The 22,909-nt window shown below is 42.9% G+C and overlaps 2 protein-coding genes across 2 annotated transcripts in view; one reads left to right on the forward strand and one right to left on the reverse strand.

Moving 5' to 3' along the window:
- Window positions 1-1,509, forward strand: atp5f1e (ATP synthase F1 subunit epsilon). Its single transcript, XM_014145574.2, has 3 exons — window positions 1-129; window positions 464-588; window positions 961-1,509. Coding segments are annotated over exons 1-3 (159 nt in total). The 5' UTR covers window positions 1-97; the 3' UTR covers window positions 963-1,509.
- LOC106571968 (piezo-type mechanosensitive ion channel component 2) overlaps window positions 1,430-22,909 on the reverse strand; it is a 26,968-nt gene continuing 5,488 nt past the window's right edge. Inside the window, exons 14-53 of the mRNA XM_045696085.1 lie at window positions 21,740-21,888; window positions 21,056-21,223; window positions 20,584-20,625; window positions 20,233-20,265; window positions 19,971-20,095; window positions 19,620-19,792; window positions 19,261-19,437; window positions 18,911-19,057; window positions 18,451-18,651; window positions 18,028-18,232; window positions 14,414-14,515; window positions 14,016-14,181; window positions 13,582-13,825; window positions 13,235-13,331; window positions 12,978-13,137; window positions 12,723-12,812; window positions 12,534-12,616; window positions 12,225-12,290; window positions 11,811-11,923; window positions 11,593-11,713; window positions 11,427-11,498; window positions 11,154-11,320; window positions 10,794-10,993; window positions 10,401-10,562; window positions 6,739-7,011; window positions 6,311-6,569; window positions 6,020-6,208; window positions 5,731-5,932; window positions 5,447-5,576; window positions 5,092-5,239; window positions 4,779-4,993; window positions 4,541-4,699; window positions 4,272-4,419; window positions 3,840-4,028; window positions 3,643-3,735; window positions 3,354-3,523; window positions 2,991-3,107; window positions 2,689-2,768; window positions 2,255-2,483; window positions 1,430-2,061 (exon numbers count right to left, since the gene is read on the reverse strand). Of these exons, the coding sequence (XP_045552041.1) occupies window positions 1,809-2,061; window positions 2,255-2,483; window positions 2,689-2,768; window positions 2,991-3,107; window positions 3,354-3,523; window positions 3,643-3,735; window positions 3,840-4,028; window positions 4,272-4,419; window positions 4,541-4,699; window positions 4,779-4,993; window positions 5,092-5,239; window positions 5,447-5,576; window positions 5,731-5,932; window positions 6,020-6,208; window positions 6,311-6,569; window positions 6,739-7,011; window positions 10,401-10,562; window positions 10,794-10,993; window positions 11,154-11,320; window positions 11,427-11,498; window positions 11,593-11,713; window positions 11,811-11,923; window positions 12,225-12,290; window positions 12,534-12,616; window positions 12,723-12,812; window positions 12,978-13,137; window positions 13,235-13,331; window positions 13,582-13,825; window positions 14,016-14,181; window positions 14,414-14,515; window positions 18,028-18,232; window positions 18,451-18,651; window positions 18,911-19,057; window positions 19,261-19,437; window positions 19,620-19,792; window positions 19,971-20,095; window positions 20,233-20,265; window positions 20,584-20,625; window positions 21,056-21,223; window positions 21,740-21,888 (6,117 nt within the window). The 3' untranslated portion in view covers window positions 1,430-1,808. The remainder of the gene's footprint in view (window positions 2,062-2,254; window positions 2,484-2,688; window positions 2,769-2,990; window positions 3,108-3,353; window positions 3,524-3,642; window positions 3,736-3,839; window positions 4,029-4,271; window positions 4,420-4,540; window positions 4,700-4,778; window positions 4,994-5,091; window positions 5,240-5,446; window positions 5,577-5,730; window positions 5,933-6,019; window positions 6,209-6,310; window positions 6,570-6,738; window positions 7,012-10,400; window positions 10,563-10,793; window positions 10,994-11,153; window positions 11,321-11,426; window positions 11,499-11,592; window positions 11,714-11,810; window positions 11,924-12,224; window positions 12,291-12,533; window positions 12,617-12,722; window positions 12,813-12,977; window positions 13,138-13,234; window positions 13,332-13,581; window positions 13,826-14,015; window positions 14,182-14,413; window positions 14,516-18,027; window positions 18,233-18,450; window positions 18,652-18,910; window positions 19,058-19,260; window positions 19,438-19,619; window positions 19,793-19,970; window positions 20,096-20,232; window positions 20,266-20,583; window positions 20,626-21,055; window positions 21,224-21,739; window positions 21,889-22,909) is intronic.

Below are 22,909 nucleotides of genomic sequence, written 5' to 3' on the forward strand. Positions count from 1 at the left end.
GCGATCCGCCAACCAAATCCCAAAGAAGACGAGTCAACGCTAACGACGTCATCACGCACATTTCCGAGTTGTCCTTGAACGAAACATCGCTGGCAAAATGGTTGCATACTGGAGACAAGCTGGCCTTAGGTAAATGTATTGTATATTTAACACAATATTACATTTAGCTTGTTTTCTGATTGTAAGGTGATGCACTTAAATTATGTAGTTACTAAATAGCATATTTGCTTGAGAGCTCTGGTGTGATGGGTATGACTATCCAGCTAGCCGGAATGCTATCACGTTCAATGAACTTGACAAGCTAGCTAACGTGTTTCCCGTGAGTTATATCAATTGTCTTAATTGGTGTGGTACCACTCTTATTGTATGTATCGTCGTGGTTTAAAAACACATGACAATAAGTATAATTCAGATGCTAGCCTCGGCCTGTTGGCTAAAGTGTGATTATCTGTGTCCTCTGCAGCTACATTCGCTTCTCTGCGATCTGCGCAAGTGCAGTGCGTGCGGCACTGAAACCCCAGTTCAAAGTCGAGGCACTGAAGGTTGCCGAGTCCAGCGTCAAAGTCTACGTACCAAAGGCTGTAGCATGTAAGTGTTGAAAAGACAAATCAGAAATCACTACAGTATTTGGGTTAAGAGGTGGAGATGCTTGACTTAAATTCATCTACCACCCACTAACCATCACACCATATTGCCTCATCTGCTCTTGCTATCACACCTGATACATTTTTTTTGTACTTACTGCAGTTGCCAAGTAAGCGTCATTACCATAGACATAGAACACTACAGAACTGCAGATTATCAACACACCTTAATGCCCATAGTGGGACAATATCAGCTCTATATCAAATTGTCTATCGTCATTTCTCTGATAATCTGCAGTTCTCAACAAATAGCTAGCTACCATCACTAGTTCATAGTTTCTAAGATCAGTTTAACTTGACATGCTTTATCTTGCAGGATCTAAGTACATCATGTAATGGATGTTCTTCGGGGCCAAGAGGATTTGTCACTGTCCCGGCGAACATATCTTTGTGATGGATGACAACGCAAGGGTTACATCTAGATTTGTCGAGAGACGGAAGACTTAACAGAATGGATTTTTCCCCTTTAATTTGTAATTAAGAAAATGAAATTAAACTCCCATATAAAAATAATTGTCTGCTAGATTGCTAAACTCCCGCCTTACCTGGCAACGTTACCTGTGAGTGGCTCATAAAAAGTGAACACATGTAAAAGTAGGCTGAAAGCTCTGAACTTGGCCTTGTAGTTCAAATATTTTATTTATTGAATTAAATACTGTACATGAACTACAGTGTGAAATGAGAATGAATACTTTTAGATGAGCTTTTCAGTGGAACGAAACAGGGTCGTGTTCAGTGTGTAAAGTTACAGAATGTTGAGAAGCATGTGTGTTCTACATAATGTATTTCTATCAGCTTTATACAAGACATTTGTGTCGATGATGTTGCAACTAAACTTCAATTAAATTGTTTAACATTAGGAACACTTCTGATTGGCTTATGGTCTTCTGTTGTAAAATCATAAGACACTGAAAAAATGCATGCATTGTACAGGAGTACAATCAGAAGTGCAACTCCAGGGGTGTATTCATTACATCTTGCAATGGAAGCTGTTTGGTTTTTAAACGAAACAGGGAGGGACCTACCTGAATTTGTCCAATAGAAACTAGTTTGTTAAAATACTTTGTTTTGAGTGAACGGTTTCTGTTGCAATCATGATGAATACACCCCAGATAAGAACCAAAAGCCAAATCGTCCTCTTCATAACAAATGTCATCATGCTCTCTAGTCGCTCTTCTCTCTGGTAATCTTGATCATGGTCTCCGGTGAGCGATACAGGAAGATGAGCTTCTCAAACAGTGTTTCCTCCAGCTCCATCTCACCAGTCTCTCGCACAACAAAGATGTCCGTGCAGAGCTTCAACACTCGATCCACACACGGCAGCTCCTCAAACATAATGGAGCGGGATATCCCGTTGAAGAATTCCCTGACAAACTTCCCGACGACCAGCACCACAGACATGTACAGGCCCACAATTCTGCCGTAGCAAGGTGGAATCAGGTAGAAGGTCGAGGCCAGACAAGCAACATTAGCATATGGCATTCCATGGAAAAGGGCAGAAAGAGACTTTATTTAGCAGTGAGAACAAATCAACAAGTTAAAGGAATAGTCCTATCAAAATGTAAATAGCTTCTGGGGCAGCATTGCGAGGGTTTTGTTTTTTAACCTACCCCTGTCCTGCAAGAGCATCCAGGCTTGGGGGGCTGACTTTGTCGTTGAACACCACTATCTCAATCTTGTGGCAGCTGCTCTGGACGTGCCCCTGTCCAGGAGTGCATTCCTCCACAATCCACCACTGACCCCCCTCTGCACTTCCATTGTCTTCTGCGCGCTGTAGTTTGAGGGACAGGGGCCAGAAGAAAGCAAAAGTCTGCAGGTCCTCAGGCCGATCCGAGTGTTCTGTGGTGTTACAGATGGAACAGGGAAGATTTGAATAAAACGAGAAGCAGAGACCATGACATTTTTAAGATCCCATAGTAATACAAGCATCTGCATTTGTTATGTTGATGTTCTATACCAGGGGTATTGAACTCTTACCATAAGAGGTCCAAAGTTGAGTTTGAGTGTTCTATACAGTATGATGGTTGGATAGAGGATCACTAACCTACTTTCAGACGGGTGGCCATCTTGGACACAGGTCCTCCGGAACCTCTGAGGAACTTGGGCAGGAGAGACTCAATGATCCTATCAGAGAGAATGAATGAGAGTTGTTGAGTATATCAACACCAATATATAATAAGCGTTGTGATCATCTCTTTTATAGTTGGGGTTATTCTGAATGTAATAAGTTCCTTTACATCTAGCTTTCAGAGTTAAGGTTATGTTATTGATGTAATGTTGACTGTGGCTGTGAACTCCAATAACATTTGATGATATAGTGAGAGTGCTGTGATGATTGAAACTCACACAGAGTCACTGCGTGTCCCTTTGAGCATCTGAACTATCTGATCCCTCAGGGCCCGGTCCTCATACTTCACAGTGTGTTCCCCCACGGTCTCCACGTTCATCGACAGAGACGCATTCCTTGGGAGGAGGGGCACATGTACACACTCAGAGTGAAATCACTATCACTCACTGGTTACGTCTAGTTGTTTATGGCTGTATCATATGGTCTATGTTTATGGCACTAATCATACGGTCTTGGCAGTTACACAAAAGTAAAAAAAGCCGGTCCTTGAGCCTCAACGGTGTTACACCCTGTTCACGTATAACCAACCCAGAGCCCTATCCAACCCTTGTTAATAGCTGGTCCTGCTACACTGCATGTACCTGAGTAGTACCCATCGCAGGGTGATGTAGATATGGGTGGAGTTGCTGAGTTCATGGATCATAGCGTCACGGCTGGCAGGGCTGATGCTCCACAGCAGACTGGCATCACTCTTGATCTTTGCAATGACAATGTCCTCGGCCATGTAGTTCCCAAGGAACTGCATAGCTGACTAAGAGAGAGAATGAGACAGAGGTAGAAAGAGAGAGGAGTACATCAGAGGTCCTTAGGGTTGATTCCACAGCCCCTCAAACTTGCAACTTGTTGTAGCGAGATGGAGAACACTCTTACCGGGTGAGTGGCATAGAGGTTGTTGAGCCGGTTGAGGCGTGCAACTGAGTATGGTACCAGGTTCTGCTCCTGGGCACTCATTGTGAACAGTGGCTGTGAGAAACACACACAGAAAACAACACCAGCACTAACAGTTTAACAGAAGAAAAAAACGTTACATTAAACAGCGATTGTGAGCTGATGGGGCCATCGCAAACCTCATATCCGGCTATGCTGAGCTGAAAAGAGACATCTAGAGGCTGATTGGTCACTCCAGCCACTGACTTGACCAATGACATGAAGAGGAGGGGGAACCAGATGACGCTGATGAGGAAGAATATGATGAAGCCACCCATTCCATACTTCACCACCATTTTCTTCTTCTGCCCTGGGATGTGTGGGTATTTCTGTACAAATTCATAGTTCAACACAATTCCAAATCAGTTCAAGTTTAACACACAATTGTTCTTGATACAAGAATACTTAGTATACTCTAGTGTTCATAGACATCAAACAAACACGAAGACAGACAAACCCCTTCAATTCTACAGTGATTCACCATCGACTATCAATCAGATATACTCTCTACAGAGATGAGTTGGGAACTGTCAACTGCTACCAGCCTATTGGCAGTTCGGCATCCCAGTTACCTTCTCCGACTCCCTCCAGCACTTGAGTATGAAGATGTTGGCATAAATGTCCTCGACACAGATCCAGCTGCCCAGGCTGAGGGTGGTGTCGGTCCAGACCCAGTCCATCACGGCACGCAGCTCTATGAGGAACGGAACCAGGCGGAACCTGAGGAGGAGACATGGACAACCCAATGCACTGGTATTATGGGATTATCTAAGACCCTTACAAGGAAATGAATGGCTTTTCAACTTGCCTTTGCTTATCTATCATAGAGCATCGACTGTACCCTTGAAAAAGGAATAGGTTGAGGTAATTGTAGTTCTTGGTCAGGAAGTTTCCCAGCACACAATTTGGGTAGCCACACTTGATCTGGTAGGCGGAGAGGCCAAAGTAGATGCACTTCACAAAGTACCATAACTGTGCCACCTGGTTCATGTTGAACCTCCTAGAACACAAGAGAATGACAATGAAAAAGATAAATTAAGCAGCTCATTTTTTACACTATAGTAAACATGAACTCTGACCTCTCAGTCACCCCAGGGAGTATGAAAAACATCCAAAAGTGGATACCAAACACCAGCACCACTTGGAAGACACATTTTCCCATTAGGGTTTTGCGGAGGTACAGAGCGCGGTCCACTATCATGGTGCCAAACTGGATGAGCAGCATGACCAGGAAGGCCGATGGGACCTGGTCCTCCCCAAGAGCATCTGTGATGTCAGCCCCAGCACTGTGTTTCTGTTCCGACACAAAAAGAAAACAGTGAAAGAAATCCACTAGAAAAAAATAGGCCTAATAGCTTTCCAAATACAATTTTGACTCAAACAGGCACTTACCCCAAAAGCCCAGTATCCAAATATGATGACAATGAAGTTGACCACGTCAATCAGAAACATGAGAGCGTAGACGTCACACACTGGACTGCACTCTGGGTGAATTATGTCATAGAAGAACTGCCTGATGGGTAGGTATATATGCAGGGCACTGCGAAGACAAAAGACGACCATGGCTGAAAATATTTGTTCATTTTTAAACCAAAAATCAGTACTTAAAGATGCATTCATGTCCAGTCAAAAGTGCTGCCTCCTGGACTAGTTTTTAAACTGCCATTTATCACTGGAGATGTGTAATTAAAGTAACAGAACACACCTACAATACATATCAGTACATGATAGTGCACTAAATGCTCACACTTCAATGATAGCAGCTTTAGCCTCCAGCATCCTTTCTCTAATCAGCTTTTTGATGCTCTCCGTCCTGGTCAGGGGAACTTTATTGTGGTGCCTCTTCTTGGAGTGGTGCTTTGTGAGCCGCGTATCACCTGCAAGAATATCCCATCCACATCAAGAGACGTTCGTATATTCAGGTTGGGTAACGTTTCACATCTTCCAGGCAACACCCCATTTCAACTTCAATACGCTTTCAAACAAACAAGATGTTTTCAGCACTATGCTTATGCTGCTGAATATATGTACCGTTTGTCTCAGTGGAGTTGGCTTTTCCACATCTGCAAAACAAGGACGCAGTCGAGGCCTGGAGAGGGAGGCAGGGCAGTCTTTGCTTCGGCTCGTCCCCTTTTTTTTCTTCTCCACTCATCTTCATCTTCTCTGTCTTCTTCTTTAATTTCTTGAAGAAGTCCGGCATCTCCACCTCTTTGTTATCCCAAAGACCGTGGCACTACGGAGAGAAGAAGAAAGTATTGAGAAGTTGTGCTTTAGTATATTCTATATGATGTAACACAGAAACCACCATTCCCGTCAGTACCTTTAGAATGGAGCGATGGAAGAACAGAGCCAGCATTTGTATCAAGTCAAAGAGAACATAGCCATATTTCTTCTCTACCCCAATGATGTTGGGCAGAGCAAAGGGCCGGTCTGCATTGATGCCTCGGTAGACCGAGGTAGTCCAGGGGAAAAAGCCAAACTGGAAAAAATACTTGACCACCACAATCAGCTGGAAGAGATAGGAATCATCAATCAACCCTCCATCTAACCAATCAATCAACCAACCAGCCAATCAACATATCACTCCGTTAGGGGTGCCTGCTGTGCGTACCTCTGTGTAGATGATGGCAGTCATCCAGAAGCGCTTGGTTGGGCGTGGCACAGACAGCATGGCCCAGAGGAAGATAAGGATGGGCAGGATCAGGCTGAGCAGGGAGGCAGACACCATGTGGTTCAGGATGATCACAAAGTAGCACAGCATCTCTGACTTCGACACCATGGTGTTGTACAGGGCAAACACCAGTCTCAGGTGCCTCGGGAGAGACTGGAAAAACTTATCAGACTCTTCAATTTCATCGTTATCAAACATGCTGCAATAGAGGGCAAAAGCAGTATGTGAGTATCCTGAAGTTTAAATTAAATTTGGGATACTCAACTTTAATTTACTACGAGGTAATGTGACACAACTGAATGGGTCCACTTGACTATACCACAATTGTAACCAGAAAAACCACAAAGTCCCAATCTCCCATGACTGACTTGTTGAGCAGCAGCTCACTAGCTGTGAGGTTCCTGGTCTCACTCAGAGGCCGGGGGGAGTCTGGGAAATCTTCGCACTTCTCATCACACTGGAGATAGTCCAGGGAGATAAATCCTGGAAACATCACAGCTTTTTCACCCTCTTCCTCTTCTTTCTCCCTCCATTCCTCCTTCTCCATTCTATACTCCTCCTCCGCTGTATACTCCCCCTCCTTTTTACATGCATCCTCTCCTTCACTGTCCTCCTTATCAGGAACAGTATCGTGATGGCTGCTGAAAAATGTAATTATAGAAAGTAATAAGATGGAGTCAAAGACATTATTAAGATAGGAGAGTTTATAAAGGTATATAGAGAGTGAGTAGATATGAAACAATATATACAGTAAGTCTGGTATACAGAGTAGAGGAAACCATAAGTGCATAAGTGAAGTCACCACTTAGATAATTCATTTGATGACACAGTAGTAGCAATACAAGGATATAACATCTATAGAAAGACAGGAATACTTATGGGGGAGTTGTTGCTGTATATATTCAGAGCCATATCCCTGTAATGCTTAGAGAAGATCTTATGTCAAGTGTTATTAAGGTGTTGTGGTTGCAGGTTCACCTGGCACATCTAAAGCCTTTTCTTTTGGGGTGTTGCTATAGGCCACCAAGTGCTAACAATCAGTATGGAAATAATATGTGTGAAATGCTTGATAGTGTATGTGATGTAAACAGAGAGGTCTACTTTCTTGGGAACCTGAATATTGACTGGTTTTCATCAAGCTGTCTGCTCAAGAGGAAGCTTATCACTGTAACCAGTGTCTGTAATCTGGTTTAGGTTATTAATCATCTACCAGGGTGTTTACAAAACACTACAGGAACAATATCATCCACATGTATTGATCACAGTTTTGCTAATACTGTGGAAGTTTGTTCTAAAGCTGTGTCTGTACCCACTGGATGCGGTGATCTCAATATAGTGGCTATATCCTGTTAGAACTGTTAAGGCTCCATGGATTGATGAGGAATTAAAAAACTGTATGGTTGAAAGAGATGGGGCAAAAGGAGTGGCTAATAAGTCTGGCTGCACATCTGACTGGCTGACTTACAGCAAGTTGAGGAATTATGTTACTAAATTCAACAAAAAGAACTAGAAACTCTATTATGAAGCCAAGATCAATGCTAAAGAATGATGGGGAAAAACCTTGGAGTACTTTAAATGAAATTATGGGCAGAAAGATGGCTTATTCATCACAAAACCATTTGATGTTGCCAATTATTTTAATGATTATTTAACTGGCACCCAAGTGGCACAGCGGTCTAAGGCACTGCATCTCAGTGCTAGAGGCATCACTACAGACCCTGGTTCAATTCCAGGCTGTATCACAACCGACCGGAGGGCAGCGCACAATTGGCCCAGCGTTGTCCGGGTTGGGCCGGGGTAGGCCGTCATTGTAAATAAGAATTTGTTCTTAACTGACTTGCCTAGTTAAATAAAGGTAAAAAATTGGCAAAGTGGGCAAACTTAGGCAGGAAATGCAAACAACGAACAGTCAGACATCGTTCTCATGCATAAAAAACGAATAATGAAAAAAAAGCATTGCAAGTTGAAAATTGTTTGTGTGGGAGAGGTGAAAAAAGTATTATTATCGATCAATAATGACAAACCTCCTGGCATTGACAACTTAGATAGAAAGCTACTGAGGATGGTAGCTGACTCTATAGCCACTCCTATCTGTCATATATTTAATCTGAGCCTAGAGGAAAGTCTTTGTCCTCAGGCCTGGAGGGAAGCCAAAGTCATTCTGCTACCCAAGAGTGGTAAAACAGCCTTTACTGGTTCTAACAGCAGACCTATAAACTTGCTGCCAGCTCTTAGTAAACTATTGGAAAAAATTGTGTATGACCAAATACAATATTATTTCTCTGTAAACAAATTAACAACATACTTTCACCATGCTTATAAAGAAGGGCACACAACATGTATTGCACTGACACAAATGACTGATGATTGGTTGAAAGAAATTGATAATAAGAAGATTGTGGGAGCTGTACTGTTAAATTTCAGTGCAGCCTTTGATATTATTGGCCATAACCTGTTGTTGAGAAAACGTATGTGTTATGGCTATTCAACCGCTGCCATATCGTGGATTCGGAGCAATCTAATATAACTCACAGGGTTTTCTTTAATGGAAGCTTCTCTAATGTCAAACATTTAAAGTGTGGTGTGCCGCAGGGCAGCTCTCTAGGCCCTTTACTCTTTATTATTTTTACAAATGACCTGCAACTGGCATTAAACAAAGCATGTGTGTCCATGTATGCTGATGATTCAACCACATACGCATCAGCAACCACAGCTAATTTTAACATGTACACTGGGAGTCAGGAAGCAAGTACAGGGAGTGACTTAAATAATAAATAACACAAGGAACAAAACAAGAAACACAAGTAGCATACAGACATGAAACACTGAAACAGAAACAATTACACCTGAGGAAAGAACCAAGGGGAGTGACAGATATAGGGGAGGTAATCAAGGAGGTGATGGAGTCCAGGTGAGCGTCATGAGGCGCAGGTGCGCATAACGATGGTGGCAGGTGTGCGTAATGATTAGACAACTGGCGACAACGAGCGCCAGAGAGGAGGAGCGGGAGTAGACATGACACTAATGAAGTCACTGAAGCCCTTAAAGAGTTGCAGTCTGTTTTCGGAATTGGTGGCCAGTAATAAACGGGTCCTGAACATCTCTAAAACTAAGAGCATTGTATTTGGTACAAATCATTCCCTAAGTTCTAGACCTCAGCTCTAGACCTCAGCTGAATCTGGTAATGAATGGTGTGGCTGTTGAGTAAGTTGAGGAGACTAAATTACTTGGTGTTACCTTAGATTGTAAACTGTCATGGTCAAAACATATAGATTCAATGGTTGTAAAGACGGGGAGAGGTCTGTCCATAATAAAGAGATGCTCTGCTTTTTTGGCACCACACTCCACAAATCAAGTGCAGGCTCTAGTTGCATCTTATCTTGATTATTGTCGAGTCATATGGTCAAGTGCTGTAAAGAAAGATCTAGTAAACCTGCAGCTGGCCCAGAACAGAGTGGCACGTGTTACTCTTCATTGTATTAAAACTATGCATGCCAGTCTCTCTTGGCTAAGAGTTGAGGAAAGACTGACTATGTCACTTGTTGCTTTTATAAGAAACATTAATGTGTTGGAAATTGCTAGTTGTTTGCATAGTTAACTTACACACAGCACTGACACACACACTTACCCCACCAGACATGCCACCAGGGGTCTTTTCTCAGTCCCCAGGTCCAGAACAAATTCAAGGAAACGTAGAGTATTATACAGAGCCATGAGTGCATGGAACTCCCTTACGTCTTATATAGCGCAAGTGAACATGAAACCTGGTTTTAAAAAACAAATAAAGCAACACCTCACGGCACAACGCCTCTCCCCCATGTGACCTACTTGTTGTGTGTATGTACTGACATGTATGTGGAACTGATAGATGTACACACACACACGACATGTTAATGCTTTTAAATGTAGATAAATTGTAAATTATTTTGTCTAATGATTTTTTCGTTATGTGTTGGACCACAGTAAGACTAGCTGTCGCCATTGGCGTCGGCTAATGGGGATCCTAATAAATAAACAACAAAAACATCACCTTGGTGGAGGGACTTCGCTGTCAAATGAGCCAAGGTCCAGGTTGGCAGTTTTCAGTAGTTTCCGTCTGAGTTGCTCAGCAGTTGGCTGGAGTCGAGGAGGGTCATCCAGCTCATCCAGAGTGGGCTGTCGAGACCCCAGCAGGGTCTCATCCGTCACGCAGCTTTTACATGGCGACAGGGAAACATGGTGACCATCCTGGTCTTATGAGGCCATTTATAAATCCTCCATAGAGGTTATAATGCAGAATAACATAATAATAGAAAATACTACTCCATAATTAATTCAAAAGTAATCCATTCTGTATAACACATGCAGTCTATGTACGGAATAGAAATGAATTTCATGAATTCACTAATCATGACTATACTGTAGGTGTTACATCAATGAAGACCTGGACAAGCTGCTACCCCAGGAGATTTTGGAATGGGCGTGTTTCAGCTTTGAGTAACCTCGCGGTGATGAGGGTACAGGTGGTGGGGAGGAGATGGGGAGAACTATGTCATCTTGGTCTTCCAGCGAGCCCAGAGTGTTCTGCCTAGACACCCAGTTCTCATAGAAGCGCGTCACACTCTCCTGTGACACTTCTTTCCCCTGTAGAAGGAACAGGGGAAAAGATTGTATTTTATTTGTATCATCACTGCAGGCAGGACATCATTAAAGCAGAGTTCAATTGAGTGACGTCAAATGAAGTATCCCCTGCAATACACAAAAAGCATCTTGGAGAGTTAGAGTGGATGAATGTTTCTTTCACCTTTTTCTGTTGCTGGCCTAGAAGAGCTCTCTCAAAGCGCAGCACTTTGGTGATGTCCTGGTTATCTTTGCAGAAAGAGTTAAGGCCCTCAGTGACATCATCCAAAAGGGACAGGATAAACACCCATAAAAACTTGAGTGAGTAGATGATCCTCTGAAATATATTTTCTGTGAGAGGACAGAGTCGTTAGAAACCTATCAAGTTAGAAGCAGTGCAAGGACTTAGTTAGTCTACTGTATAGCCATGAAGGGTCTGTGGAGGTGGAATGTTTACCTTTCTCCTCCTCTTCATCGCTCTCTTCCACCTCCAACTCGTCCAACTCGTGAGACTCGGCTCTCTCAATGCCTTGGATCAGACAACGACACAAAATAATACATTACTTATTCTGTCTCTATGACAACATTATGCAAACAGCCCCATACAAACGAGCCCCTCTTACCTTGCTGTCTTTGCAGCTCTCTCTTTGCCCTCCTCTTCTCCTCATTTTTCATCTTGTTTTCTTCTTTTTTGTGCAAATCCAGGGCTGCTTTGGAACTTGTGGCCCATGCCTCATAGGCTATCTGTGGAGAAAGGAGGCACACAGTTTGACATCACATTCAAAAACATCCACAAATACTATTTTACTAGTCTTTATAGTTTGTCTTTTATGGCCCTCGCCTGAAAAGCAGATTTCTTCTTTAGTGGAGCCTCTTCCTCTTTCTTTTCCTGGACTTCCTCCTCTTCCTCTTCACTGTCACTCTCAAAAAGATGGTAGCCACAGTTGTTCTCAACTGAGGGGAAACGACAGAAGTGTCAGACAACAAAGACAAACTCCTACTTATACATCCTACTTTATACTGTTGCAGTATATAAATGGTTTTGATTACTTGAATCAAAAAGTGTGTATTTATAATGAGATGAAATTAAACCATATCCCATTATATACACGAGGATTCAGCACCCGATCTAATAAGGTGGAATCAAGCACGTTGTTTATTTTTTCAAGCCATATCCATCCCATTTCCCCATTCAAGGTTCTTTCTGTAACTGACCAAATCGGAATCATGTTAGTTAGATTTATGAAACACTTACCGCCAGGCCGTGAGACCCATGGTTTCCACCATTTCCCCCGATCGTTCTCAGCCTTCTCACTCTCACCTGGAAAACATATTCACCCATTCATCCCGACATCATAAATGTATCCGTTCATTCAATGAGAATGACAAGAATAATGATCATGATGAGCGGAGTCTCCCACCAACTTAAAATGATGTAAAGCAATTTGAGCACCAACTCTAGTAGGGGGAAATACAAAGATCCGATCAAAGAGTATATGTTTAAGAACTAACCCTCCGTCAGTGGTAAAGGCCAACTTCCACTAGCTAGCCCAATGTTGCTCACCCTTTGGCACTATATCAGCAGGGTGCGTTGCTGCATCTCCCTGGCCAGGCTTACTCTTATGTTTGGATTTGATCTTCTCCATCCTAGAGGAAGGAATCAACACAGTGAATTCAAACAATGCAACAATAGCAAACCCATTAGACTGAAAACTAAACGAGAACAAACAAACTGCTGTGGCATAAGTCTTACTGCTTCTTCAGCGTTGCTACAGACTTCCTCTCCATCTCCAGTCTGGCAGCAACCAGTTTCTTCAACTTGGCTTCAAAGAGCTCAGCACCCCTTGAAATATGAGAGACAAACAATCTATGAAGTCCTACTTTCAGTTGGTACCATTCCATAGATAAACATGACTATTTCCAATAGTACCAAAGTATTCTAAAAACATCTAAAATCATTGATAGGGAAGTGGTCAGTAACTAAATGATGATGATTGTTATTATTAACCTGGAGGCCAGGATCATGGAGGCCCTGAGGTCAGACACCACATACAGGAAGTAGTAGCTGAGGAAAACCCTTCTCTGAGCCAAGAGCACGGTGAAGCAGATCGCATCCCACACAATGCCCGCCTCCCCCTCCGGCAGCTCACACTCATCATCAGGAGCAGCTGGGAACACACACACATATATACACAACTGAGAAAACACGCGCACACACACACACACACACACAGTGTGTTAATCGGTATCATCAGTCACACTTACAGATATCATAGCCTTTGACTGTACAGACCATGCTGAAGGCCTGAATGAGCCAGCAGCCATTCTTCAACAGGCTGTCCAGATAAGCACACGAGCCAAGCTGTGGACACACATACAGCAAGACAGATAGCACAGAGGAGAGAGAAGACTGGACTTGAGACAGTGAGTTTGTGAAGTTTGTGAAGCACTAACACAGAACAGGCAGTTAGCATTGACCAGTGGTTAAAATCGACTGGGTTATTAGCATAGTCTGTGGTACGCTATGCATAATACAGTATATGAATGAAAAAACACTTTCAGCAACGAGGATAGGCTAGCCTAGGAAATTTGTAATTAGTTCGCTAACGTACAGATAGCAGGTTCTTCATGCCAATGACGAAGCAAGTGTATCCGATGAGGCAGTCCCAGAGCCTGAGGATGTATCGTACGGGCTTCATTAGCAGGCTTCCTCCAAACAGCATGAAGTAGAAGCAGGCTACCAGGTAGCCGAGGCAGAAGATGTTGATGCGGGTGGTGCCCGTGATGAATATGAGGCACAGCACTAGCCAGAAGAAGTAGCTGAACACAAAAACTTTGGCGATGTCCAGATAGGACCTGAGGTAAGGAGAGACACATACATATCCATATAACCATATGAGTAGGTCCAAGATTTTTTTCCAGACCATGTGACCTGACTGGAAAAAAACCCTAGTTGTAGATTCGAAGTTTTCCTAATCAGGCCACCCTTCACGAAAATGATAAAGCAGTTGTCTAAAGCCCACGCTAGCGAAGAGAGCCCTCTGACCTGCAATGGAGGAAGTTGTTGACGGGAATGTACTGGTTGAAGGAACGCGGGTCCAGGCTGCGGCTGATCTCCACGTTCTCCCCTGCCATGAGGCGCACGGCGGCCCGGTTCTCCTCCTCAAACACCTGCCACTGCAGCGTGGAGCACAGCAGCAGGAGGTGGTCATCTGGACACACAGCAAAAACAAAATGGCTGCCTTGTTCACTTATGTAGGAGTTACTGATTGATGGTGTATGAAGGGATTTACAGTACACACTATATATAGTAGACAATGGCCTGAATCCTTGAGATATCCATGCAACTCATACTTTCACGTAAATCAAGAATGAATGCCAATGCGAGATTTCCCCACAATTTGTGAATTTGGAAATGGCTGGGATGAACACAAAGAGACTCACAGAGGATGAAGGAAGGGGCGGGACGCATGGCAAAGTCAGGCAGGTAAAGCCACTTGATGAGGTTGGAGGTCAAAGCCTGACTGGAGGTCCTCCATGGATAATCTGACAGAGAGAAGAGAAGATTGAGAAGTTACACTGAACAAAAATATAAACGCAACATGTAAAGTGTTGGTCCAATGTTTCATGAGATGAAATAAAAGATCACAGAAATGTTCCATACACACAAAAAGCTTATTTCTCTAAAGTGTTGGGCACACATTTATTTGCATCCCTGTTAGTGAGCATTTCTCTTTTGCCAAGATAATCCATCCACCTGACGTGTGGCATATCAAGATGCTGATTAAACGGCAGGATCATTACACAGATGCACCTTGTACTTGGGAAAATAAAAGGCCACTAAAATGTGCAGTTTGTCATACGACACAATGCCACAAATGTGGCAATTGGCATGCTGACTGCAGGAATGTCCACCAGAGCTGTTGCCAGATAATTTCATGTTAATTTATCTACAATTAGCCGCCTCCAATGTCGATTTAGAGAATTTGGTAGTACATCCAACCGGCCTCACAACCACAGACAGCGTGTATGGCGTTGTGTGGGCGAGCAGTTTGCTGATGTCAACTTTGTGAACAGAGTGCCCCATGGTGGCAGTGGGATTATGATATGGGCAGGCATAAACTACGGACAACAAACACAATTGCATTTTATCGATGGCAATTTGAATGCCCCATGGTGACGAGTTCCTGAGGCCCATTGTTGTGCCATTCATCCACCGCCATCACCTCATGTTTCAACATGATAATTCATGGCCCCATGTAACCTATACACAGTTCCTGGACGCTGAAAATGTCCCAGTTCTATCATGGCCTGCATACTCACCTGACATGTCACCCATTGATCATGTTTGGAATGCTCTGGATCGATGTGTACGACAGCATGTTTCAGTTCAAGCCAATATCCAGCAACTTCGCACAGCCATTGAAGAAGAGTGGTACAACATTTCACAGGCCACAATCAAGATTAGGGCCTAATGAATTTATTTAAATTGACTGATTTCGTTATATGAACTATAACTCATTAAAATCTTTGAAATTGTTGCATGTTGTGTTTATATTTTTGTTCCATAAGGAGTTTCAGAGTAGGAATGCTGATCTAGGATAAGTTTTGTCTTTTAGATCATAACGAATAAGATTTTATGGACATATCCTAGATCAACACTCCTACCCTAAGTCACTCTGTAGATACTGGCCCTGAAAGTTACTCTGGTGTAAGGCCTATGTAATATGCAATCGTGTGTGAGAGAAAAATTGCAAGATTAGGTTATAATACTTTCATTGCATCAAATGGTTGTTTTATGCAACAGAATAGAGGGTTCTTATTACTCTATTGTGACTGTGTGAACTGAAAGTGGGCCTCCGCGAGATAACACTGACAGGAGATTTACGATGTCTTTGGGGATACCGCATTCCAGAGCATGAGTTAATGTTTCTGTTCTATATGGTACCAGGGAGAGATGACCCCTGGGCCAGACCTTGATCTCTACACAATGAGATACTGTCTGCTGTGAATTATTAGCATCTTTCACACAAATCTTAACCTTGTGACCCATTCCATACATCTGTTGTTTGTCATGAACATCCAGGAGGATGGACTTTGCTATAAAATGCTGTGGCTCAAATCCGCTCGTTGAGTTCTCAGTAATCACCCCCTGAAAAAAATAATCTAAAAGTCTCTCCTTTTGTTTACAATAATTCCACCACACGTGTCACTCAAATCGTAATCACACTTTAACTATGGTGAAAAAGACGGTTCCCACTAAGCGTTTACCGTCAGGTGATGTCATTTGGACATCTTTTTTTGCTCCTATTTGTACCAGGTGGTCTTTTTTAGGTATTTTTTTGGTGCGGCCTGGACCGGCCTTGATTTAAACGTCTACTGATGATGATTTTTGGTCTTGTCCGGACCGGATCAAATCTGAACCAATCATGGACGTCTTTATTTGGTACTGATTTGGTCCGGTCCAGACTGGCCTTGATTTGGCCCAAATATAGACATTTTTGATTGATCCACTAGGGTGCTTGCTTTTTACTCCATGACCAGGGTTTGTTATTCGCTACATTGGTGTCAGAAATGGGATGGCAACCATGACCGTGAAACATCATGACTGGTAGCCTAAGCATTATAGTGGAATCTCCTTCAACTAGCCCAGAATTCCATTGATCTTGCTATTAAGTACTGTAGTGAACAAGTATAGGCCTACACTTTCCATTAAGCAATTACCAACGGCAAAGTCTTTTGGACATCTTTTTTTTGGCCATGTCTGGACTGACCTTTATTTGGCACAAATATAGATGTCTAGGTTTGGTTCAGATTTGGTCCGGTCTGGACCGGCCTTGATTTCAACGTCCACATACGTCTGGTCCAGCCTATATTTGGCCCAAACATAGACATCTATAATTGGTTCAGATTTGGTTTGGTCTGGACCGGACCAAATCTGAAAAAAATCACAGACATCTATGTTTCACAAGTTAGGACAGCACAGTACAGTATGGTAGAGCACAGCAGAGTACAGTACATTACAGTACACAGCCCAGTAAAGAAAATTAGAGTATAGTACAGCATAGCATAGTATAGTACAGTAGAGTACAATACAGTAGAGCACAGTAGAGTGCAGTAAAGTATAGTGTACAGAATTGTACCCTACTCTAATGTACTCTACTGAACTAAACTCTACTGAACTGTACCGTACCCTACTGAATAAAACTTGACTGTCCTGTATCGTACCATACCCTACCGTACTGTACTCTACTGTGCTCTACTGTACTAAACTGCCATACTGTAATGTGATGTTAAAACTTGTGAAATATAGCCAAGACGTCTATGATTCATTCAGATTCGGATCTGCTCTGCACTGACCAAATTTGTACTTGTTTGGGGGCGGAAGTCATTAGAATAATACTCAGCATGCTTTGCAAGTGTTTGTCTTTACATTTACATTTTGGTCATTCAGTAGATGCTGTTATCCAGAGTGACTGACAGTCAGTGCATTCAACTAAGGTAGATAAACAACAACAACAACTCACAGTCATAGCAAGAAAATAAAATAATCTGTAACCGTTCCTAGAATGTTGCTGTAGATGAAGTGGCGTGTTGGTCTATTCTGTAAGTTAGACTAATTTCAACATCAACGCTGCCAATTTGAAAGCTTTTTTAAAAGCTAACATAAGTACATGTGGCAGATGAGAGCAATAATAAATATTCTGTTGCGTTCTTCAGTTGGCTCCTCTTTCCTATATAATTGTGATATAATTCTTACGTCATTGAGAATGTATGTGCAGTTCAAATTTGTCCATAGAATCAATGACCGGAAATACATATTTTCAACATCCCCATAAGATGTCTCTTTGACGTCCGGAAAATACTTATTTTCGATGTCTTGAAAAGACACCTGAAAATACGTTTCGTCAACATCCATTTGCGACCTATTTTCGACGTCCGGAAAATACATGTTCTAACCTCCCTTCAGCACCTGAAACGCATGTGATGTCAGCATCATTTTGTCAGCGTCATTTACCATTTTGCTTACTGGGTTATCTCCAGATATCTCTCCTTACCGACACAGAGAGCGGGAGGGATGCCGATACAGAGCAGGTACTGCAGCACCATGAGGCTTGCAGTGAAGCAGCAGTACTTAGGCCACACTTCCCCCATGGCCTTCCTGCGTCGTCGTGACAGAACGGCCATCAGAGCACAGGAGTGCAGCAGCGAGTAGAAATCCATCCGCTGGCCAATCACATTCACCGCCACCACAAAGCACACCTGAGGGACAGGAGGAACATCTCAAAGAGCTATACAATCACCGTGACATGATGATACTACAAAAATGAAAACATATAGATCAACAGCAAAGACAACTATAGATAACTTCAGAAACTGTATTTCAAATGAAAACACTACAAAGATCATACAAATCTCAAATGGAAGTCAACAGTAAAAGAGGCTATTGCAGCCCCAAGAATCGGTTAGAGCTACTGTACCTCCAGGCCAAACTTGTAGAAGAAGTAGTTGATGAAGTATTTGATGCAGGGCAGGATGCCATGGTCCAGGTGCTGGCGTGTGATGCCCTGGAAGATAATGCTGAAGGTGGGGACCTTGAGGTTGTTGTGAAGGCGGTAGTAGAGCTGGTGTCTAGAGACAGTCACCTCAAACACCAGCAGCCCCAGCACCATCAGGTGGTTCTGACGTCAAAGAAAAACACAACCAAAGAACACTCAGACTACTGAACCACAGATCAATGAAGCTACCACGCTAATAATAGAGAGGATATTCATTTATATGTGCCGTATTTACCAATATGCATTAATCTGTTATTAATATGCATATATCTCAAAATCTCTCTTTCAATTCATTTCACAGTTATACAGTACATGGCAGGATTGACAAATGACGTCGATATTACTAAATAACCACAGACACTGAGTGAAGAGCTTGTCTTACGCTGAGACAGGGCAGGATCCTGTCTTCACACTTGCGCAGCGCTCCACACCACATGGCTGGGTCAACAGGCTTCACATACAGCACAGACCTCCTCAGCAGCTCTGCCATGTTCCCCCCCAGCCCTGTCCCGTTAGCTGACACCAGGCTCTGACACACAGAGACACATACTACTGTAAACGTAGATAGTCACACATACGCAAGCATTGCACACGCACACACAGTCCATTGTATCTAAACAATGACATAATCCCCTTGGGTGCCAACCTTTACTGAGTATTTATTGTTATGCCTGTGGAATAATTAGTGGATATTTGGTCAGTGTTTCGCATGCTAGTGGTAAGTGAACTCACAGCAGTGCAGTTGGAGGAGTACTCCAGAGGTTTGATGACCTTGAGCTGGTATAGCATCTTACACACCACCATGACACAGGCCCAGACCGAGGACACACTGGAGGCGATGGGGCGGAGCCGGGGGAAGGGCAGGGCGAAGGTCCACAGAACCAGGAACATGAAGTTCATCAGGGACACCTGGGGCACAAAGAAAAAAGAAAGAAAACAAATGTTTTGTGCAGACCCTCTACACTGCATAACATATTAGGTGGTAAAATCAGGCCAGTGTAAATGCAGGAAATACAATATAAAAGGTACAATAAATGGGGTCAAGGTGCAATGAGAATGTGGAGTTCAAGGGTCACATAAAGACATCTGACCTCTTGTAGGGACACCCAGATGATGCCAGTGGAAACAATCTTGAGGCTGTGAACCTCCAGCAGCCTCCAGCCCATCTCCTGAGCCCGCTGGAAGATAGCCAGAGCCTGGAACAGCAGCAGGCTGGCCCGGTCCAATATCAACCCCCACTGGGTCAGACGCTCCTCTGGGGGAACTGACGGACACAAAAAGGACATCAGACTCAAGGTCAGATATAAGATCTGAAATGCTGTGCTAGATTTCACAGACTTTTGTTAATGTGGCATATTTGCTTGTACTGTCTTTGTGCTGTTAAAATGTACTTTTCGTACAGTAAATTAGAATCAGAATCTCACAGTCTCAGTGGCACACACCTGTTCCCTCCTGCTCCTCCTCATGTTTCTCTGATGAGGCAGACAGGCCATCACTCTTCAACGTGTCCTGACTCCCCACACGTTCTGACTCCCCACTCGTCTGCTCACTCTGCTCCTTCGCCATACTAGCAGAAAGAGGGTAGGCAAGTCCATCGTGGATTTAGTCATTTTAATACATTGTACTGTATAATAACATTATATACAATGCCATACATCGTCTTTTTTCATCCATGTAAAGGAAGAAAGTGTTTTAAGAATGTACCGTTTCTGTAGCTTTTCAATGTTTTCTTTAATTCTGAGGAAAAATAAACATCAGTTAAACATTGCACCTACAGTGGTAAAAATGTATTCCATGAAATTATCTGAAAAATATTTATTTTAAATTACTCAGAATTAATGACGGACTGATGGAATTAAATTATGTATCTGCACACTCAAATGGTGCCGCTTTCTCTGTATAATAACGTCAACACGTTATCATAACATGAGATTAACATATTTGTACACTCCTTACTTTGATTTTGCCTAACTAAGATTGTTTAAGATGACTCAAAGTCTGAGCAATCCACTTTGTGAAGCATGCCATTCATGGAGACAAAAATACAGCTCTTACATGTCAGCTATCACATTGACTGAGTTCCTCAACTCCTCCTCTCTGGGTGAAGAGATGGACAGAATGGATGAGACACAACAACATAGAGATGGGTGGAGAATGACAGACAGCTTGTTTTTCCCCCAAAAAAGGAAATAACACCCCAGCCCAGTATTAAACCATTTTTTTGGGACCAATCAGATCAAAATGTTCAATATCTCTCTGCAGCACAGGAGGTTGGTGGGCGACTTAATTGGGGAGGACGGGCTCATGCTAATGGCTGGAGCGGCTTAATACCGTTCCAGACATTATTATGAGCAGTCCTCCCCTCAGCACCCTCCACCGCCATTATACATGGTTTTTTTATTAAGAAATTGTATGTCTCTAAAAATACCAGTTGACATTAAAGAAACACTTCAATGGACTAATATTTCCCTCCTCCATGATATAAAGCACATTATCTCAGTGGTTGCGATCAGGTAAGCTGTCCCACCTGGTTGGTCCATGGTGGACAGGTACGTTGTCCAGGTTGGTGAGATCCAGGAAGTCCTGGTTGAAGTAGTGAAGCTGCAGGATGCAGGCCAATAGGAAGGCTGCAGGGAGGAGGATCCGAGCAAACAGCTCCACAGTATCATATTGCTCCAACCCGAGATCACGCAGACTAGAGGACAGAGCGGGACAGGGGCAGCACTGAGCGAACAGATATAGGATCTTAATTTGAGCCAGTTTGCTATAGCAGGAAATGTGAATTATTATGTGCATTATGTGGACACTTTTTGTAGGGGTTGATACATTTTTCTTTAAGTTTCAAGTCTGACAAAATTAAAAGAAGCCTTTTTAAAACTAAAATACACTACAAGTTTGCATTACCTGCTGTGCAGGAAAAATCGCAGCAACAAAATAGTGATAAAATTAAGATCCTACTACATCTGTATAAGAATAACTCAGTCACAGTATGCAAAAACACTGTGAATCGCAAATGTTCCTTAGCCATGGACCATCAGGGAGACTTCTAGACATAGGGTACAAGGTATGAGTAATTTTGCGCCAATGAATGAATCAATGAATCAATTAACAATGTAGTACATCAAAGTCTTGGGATGACTACAACAACATGGAGGCATAAGCAGCGTTGTGAATGTACAGGGTTGCCCACAGTGCCACCATGCCCACTCACCCTTCCTCAGACATGCCCATGATCTGTCTGAACAGGCCAGAGACTGTCTTGAACTGGTACATGTAGATGGCAATCAGGACCACCATGGAGTAGCCTACCACCACCACCCAGAAGTACTTCAGCACTCGCCTCCACACGTCACAACGGATCTGAGGAATGGTAACATAGATCCCATGATGCTAATCAGGTCAAATCACTATGAAATTTGTCTAGTAACCAAGGGAAATCAGAGGGTATGGTTGATCTTTATAAAATAACGTATTTTACTGTTAATATTCCTCCCCAGGATACGTTATTTTATAAAGATCAACCGTACCCTCTGATTTCCCTCGGTTACTAGACAAATTTCATATGACAACAGGCGACCACAAAACAAGTTGCCTTTTCACACCCATCTATTTTTATTGAACCTTTATTTAGCTAGGCAAGTCAGTTAAGAACAAATTCTGATTCACAATAACAGCCTACACCGGCCGAACCTGAACGACACTGGGACAATTGTGCGCCGCCCTACGGGACTCCCAATCACAGCCGGTTGTGATACAGCCTGGATTCGAACCAGGGTGTCTGTAGTGACGCCTCAAGCACTGAGATGCAGTGCCTTAGACCGCTGCGCCACTCGGGAGCCCATCTATCATTAGTGTCTTGAAATATTAATTTCAAATTCAACATTTATTTACATAAGAATACCTACATCTTTTACTCATTTGCTGTTTATTTCCCCTCAGTCAGACAGTATGTGAAACAGCAGTGCTGCTAGCACTGATAAACATCAGGTTCATATTGGCTTTCTTACAGTATGTGAGCTGTGAGGTAGTAGCTAGGCCATTAGGCAGCTGTAAGTGGTCAGCGCTAAAAGGTCAGCGGAAATACAAGATGGGGAGGGAAACCAGGAAAATGGCAGCAGAAATGTTTAGTGTCTGTGTTTACGAGGTAGGATCAATATTCATAACGGAAGCTCTATTGATAAGAGTTTAGAGCCTTTGGCTGTTGTTGAGGTCTTGGCTGCAAGGTCGGGTGGTAAATGTGTCATACCAATAGCGAGGTCAGTGATAAGATATTTACATAGTCAGAGTCTGATTAATGTTTTGGTAAACCCACTAATATAACTATTGAATGAAACTATTCCACAGCCACTACTATTTTTATTTGACACAATCTTATCTTTCA

Source organism: Salmo salar, chromosome ssa15, assembly GCF_905237065.1.
Source record: "Salmo salar chromosome ssa15, Ssal_v3.1, whole genome shotgun sequence".
NCBI lineage: Eukaryota > Metazoa > Chordata > Actinopteri > Salmoniformes > Salmonidae > Salmo > Salmo salar.

Excerpts from the sequence above, each read along its gene's own strand:
- atp5f1e (XM_014145574.2), top strand. The coding sequence starts at position 98 with ATGGTTGCATACTGGAGACAAGCTGGCCTTAG. Across the intron at positions 130-463 it reads TGGAGACAAGCTGGCCTTAG|CTACATTCGCTTCTCTGCGA; the intron begins GTAAATGTATTG and ends TGTCCTCTGCAG.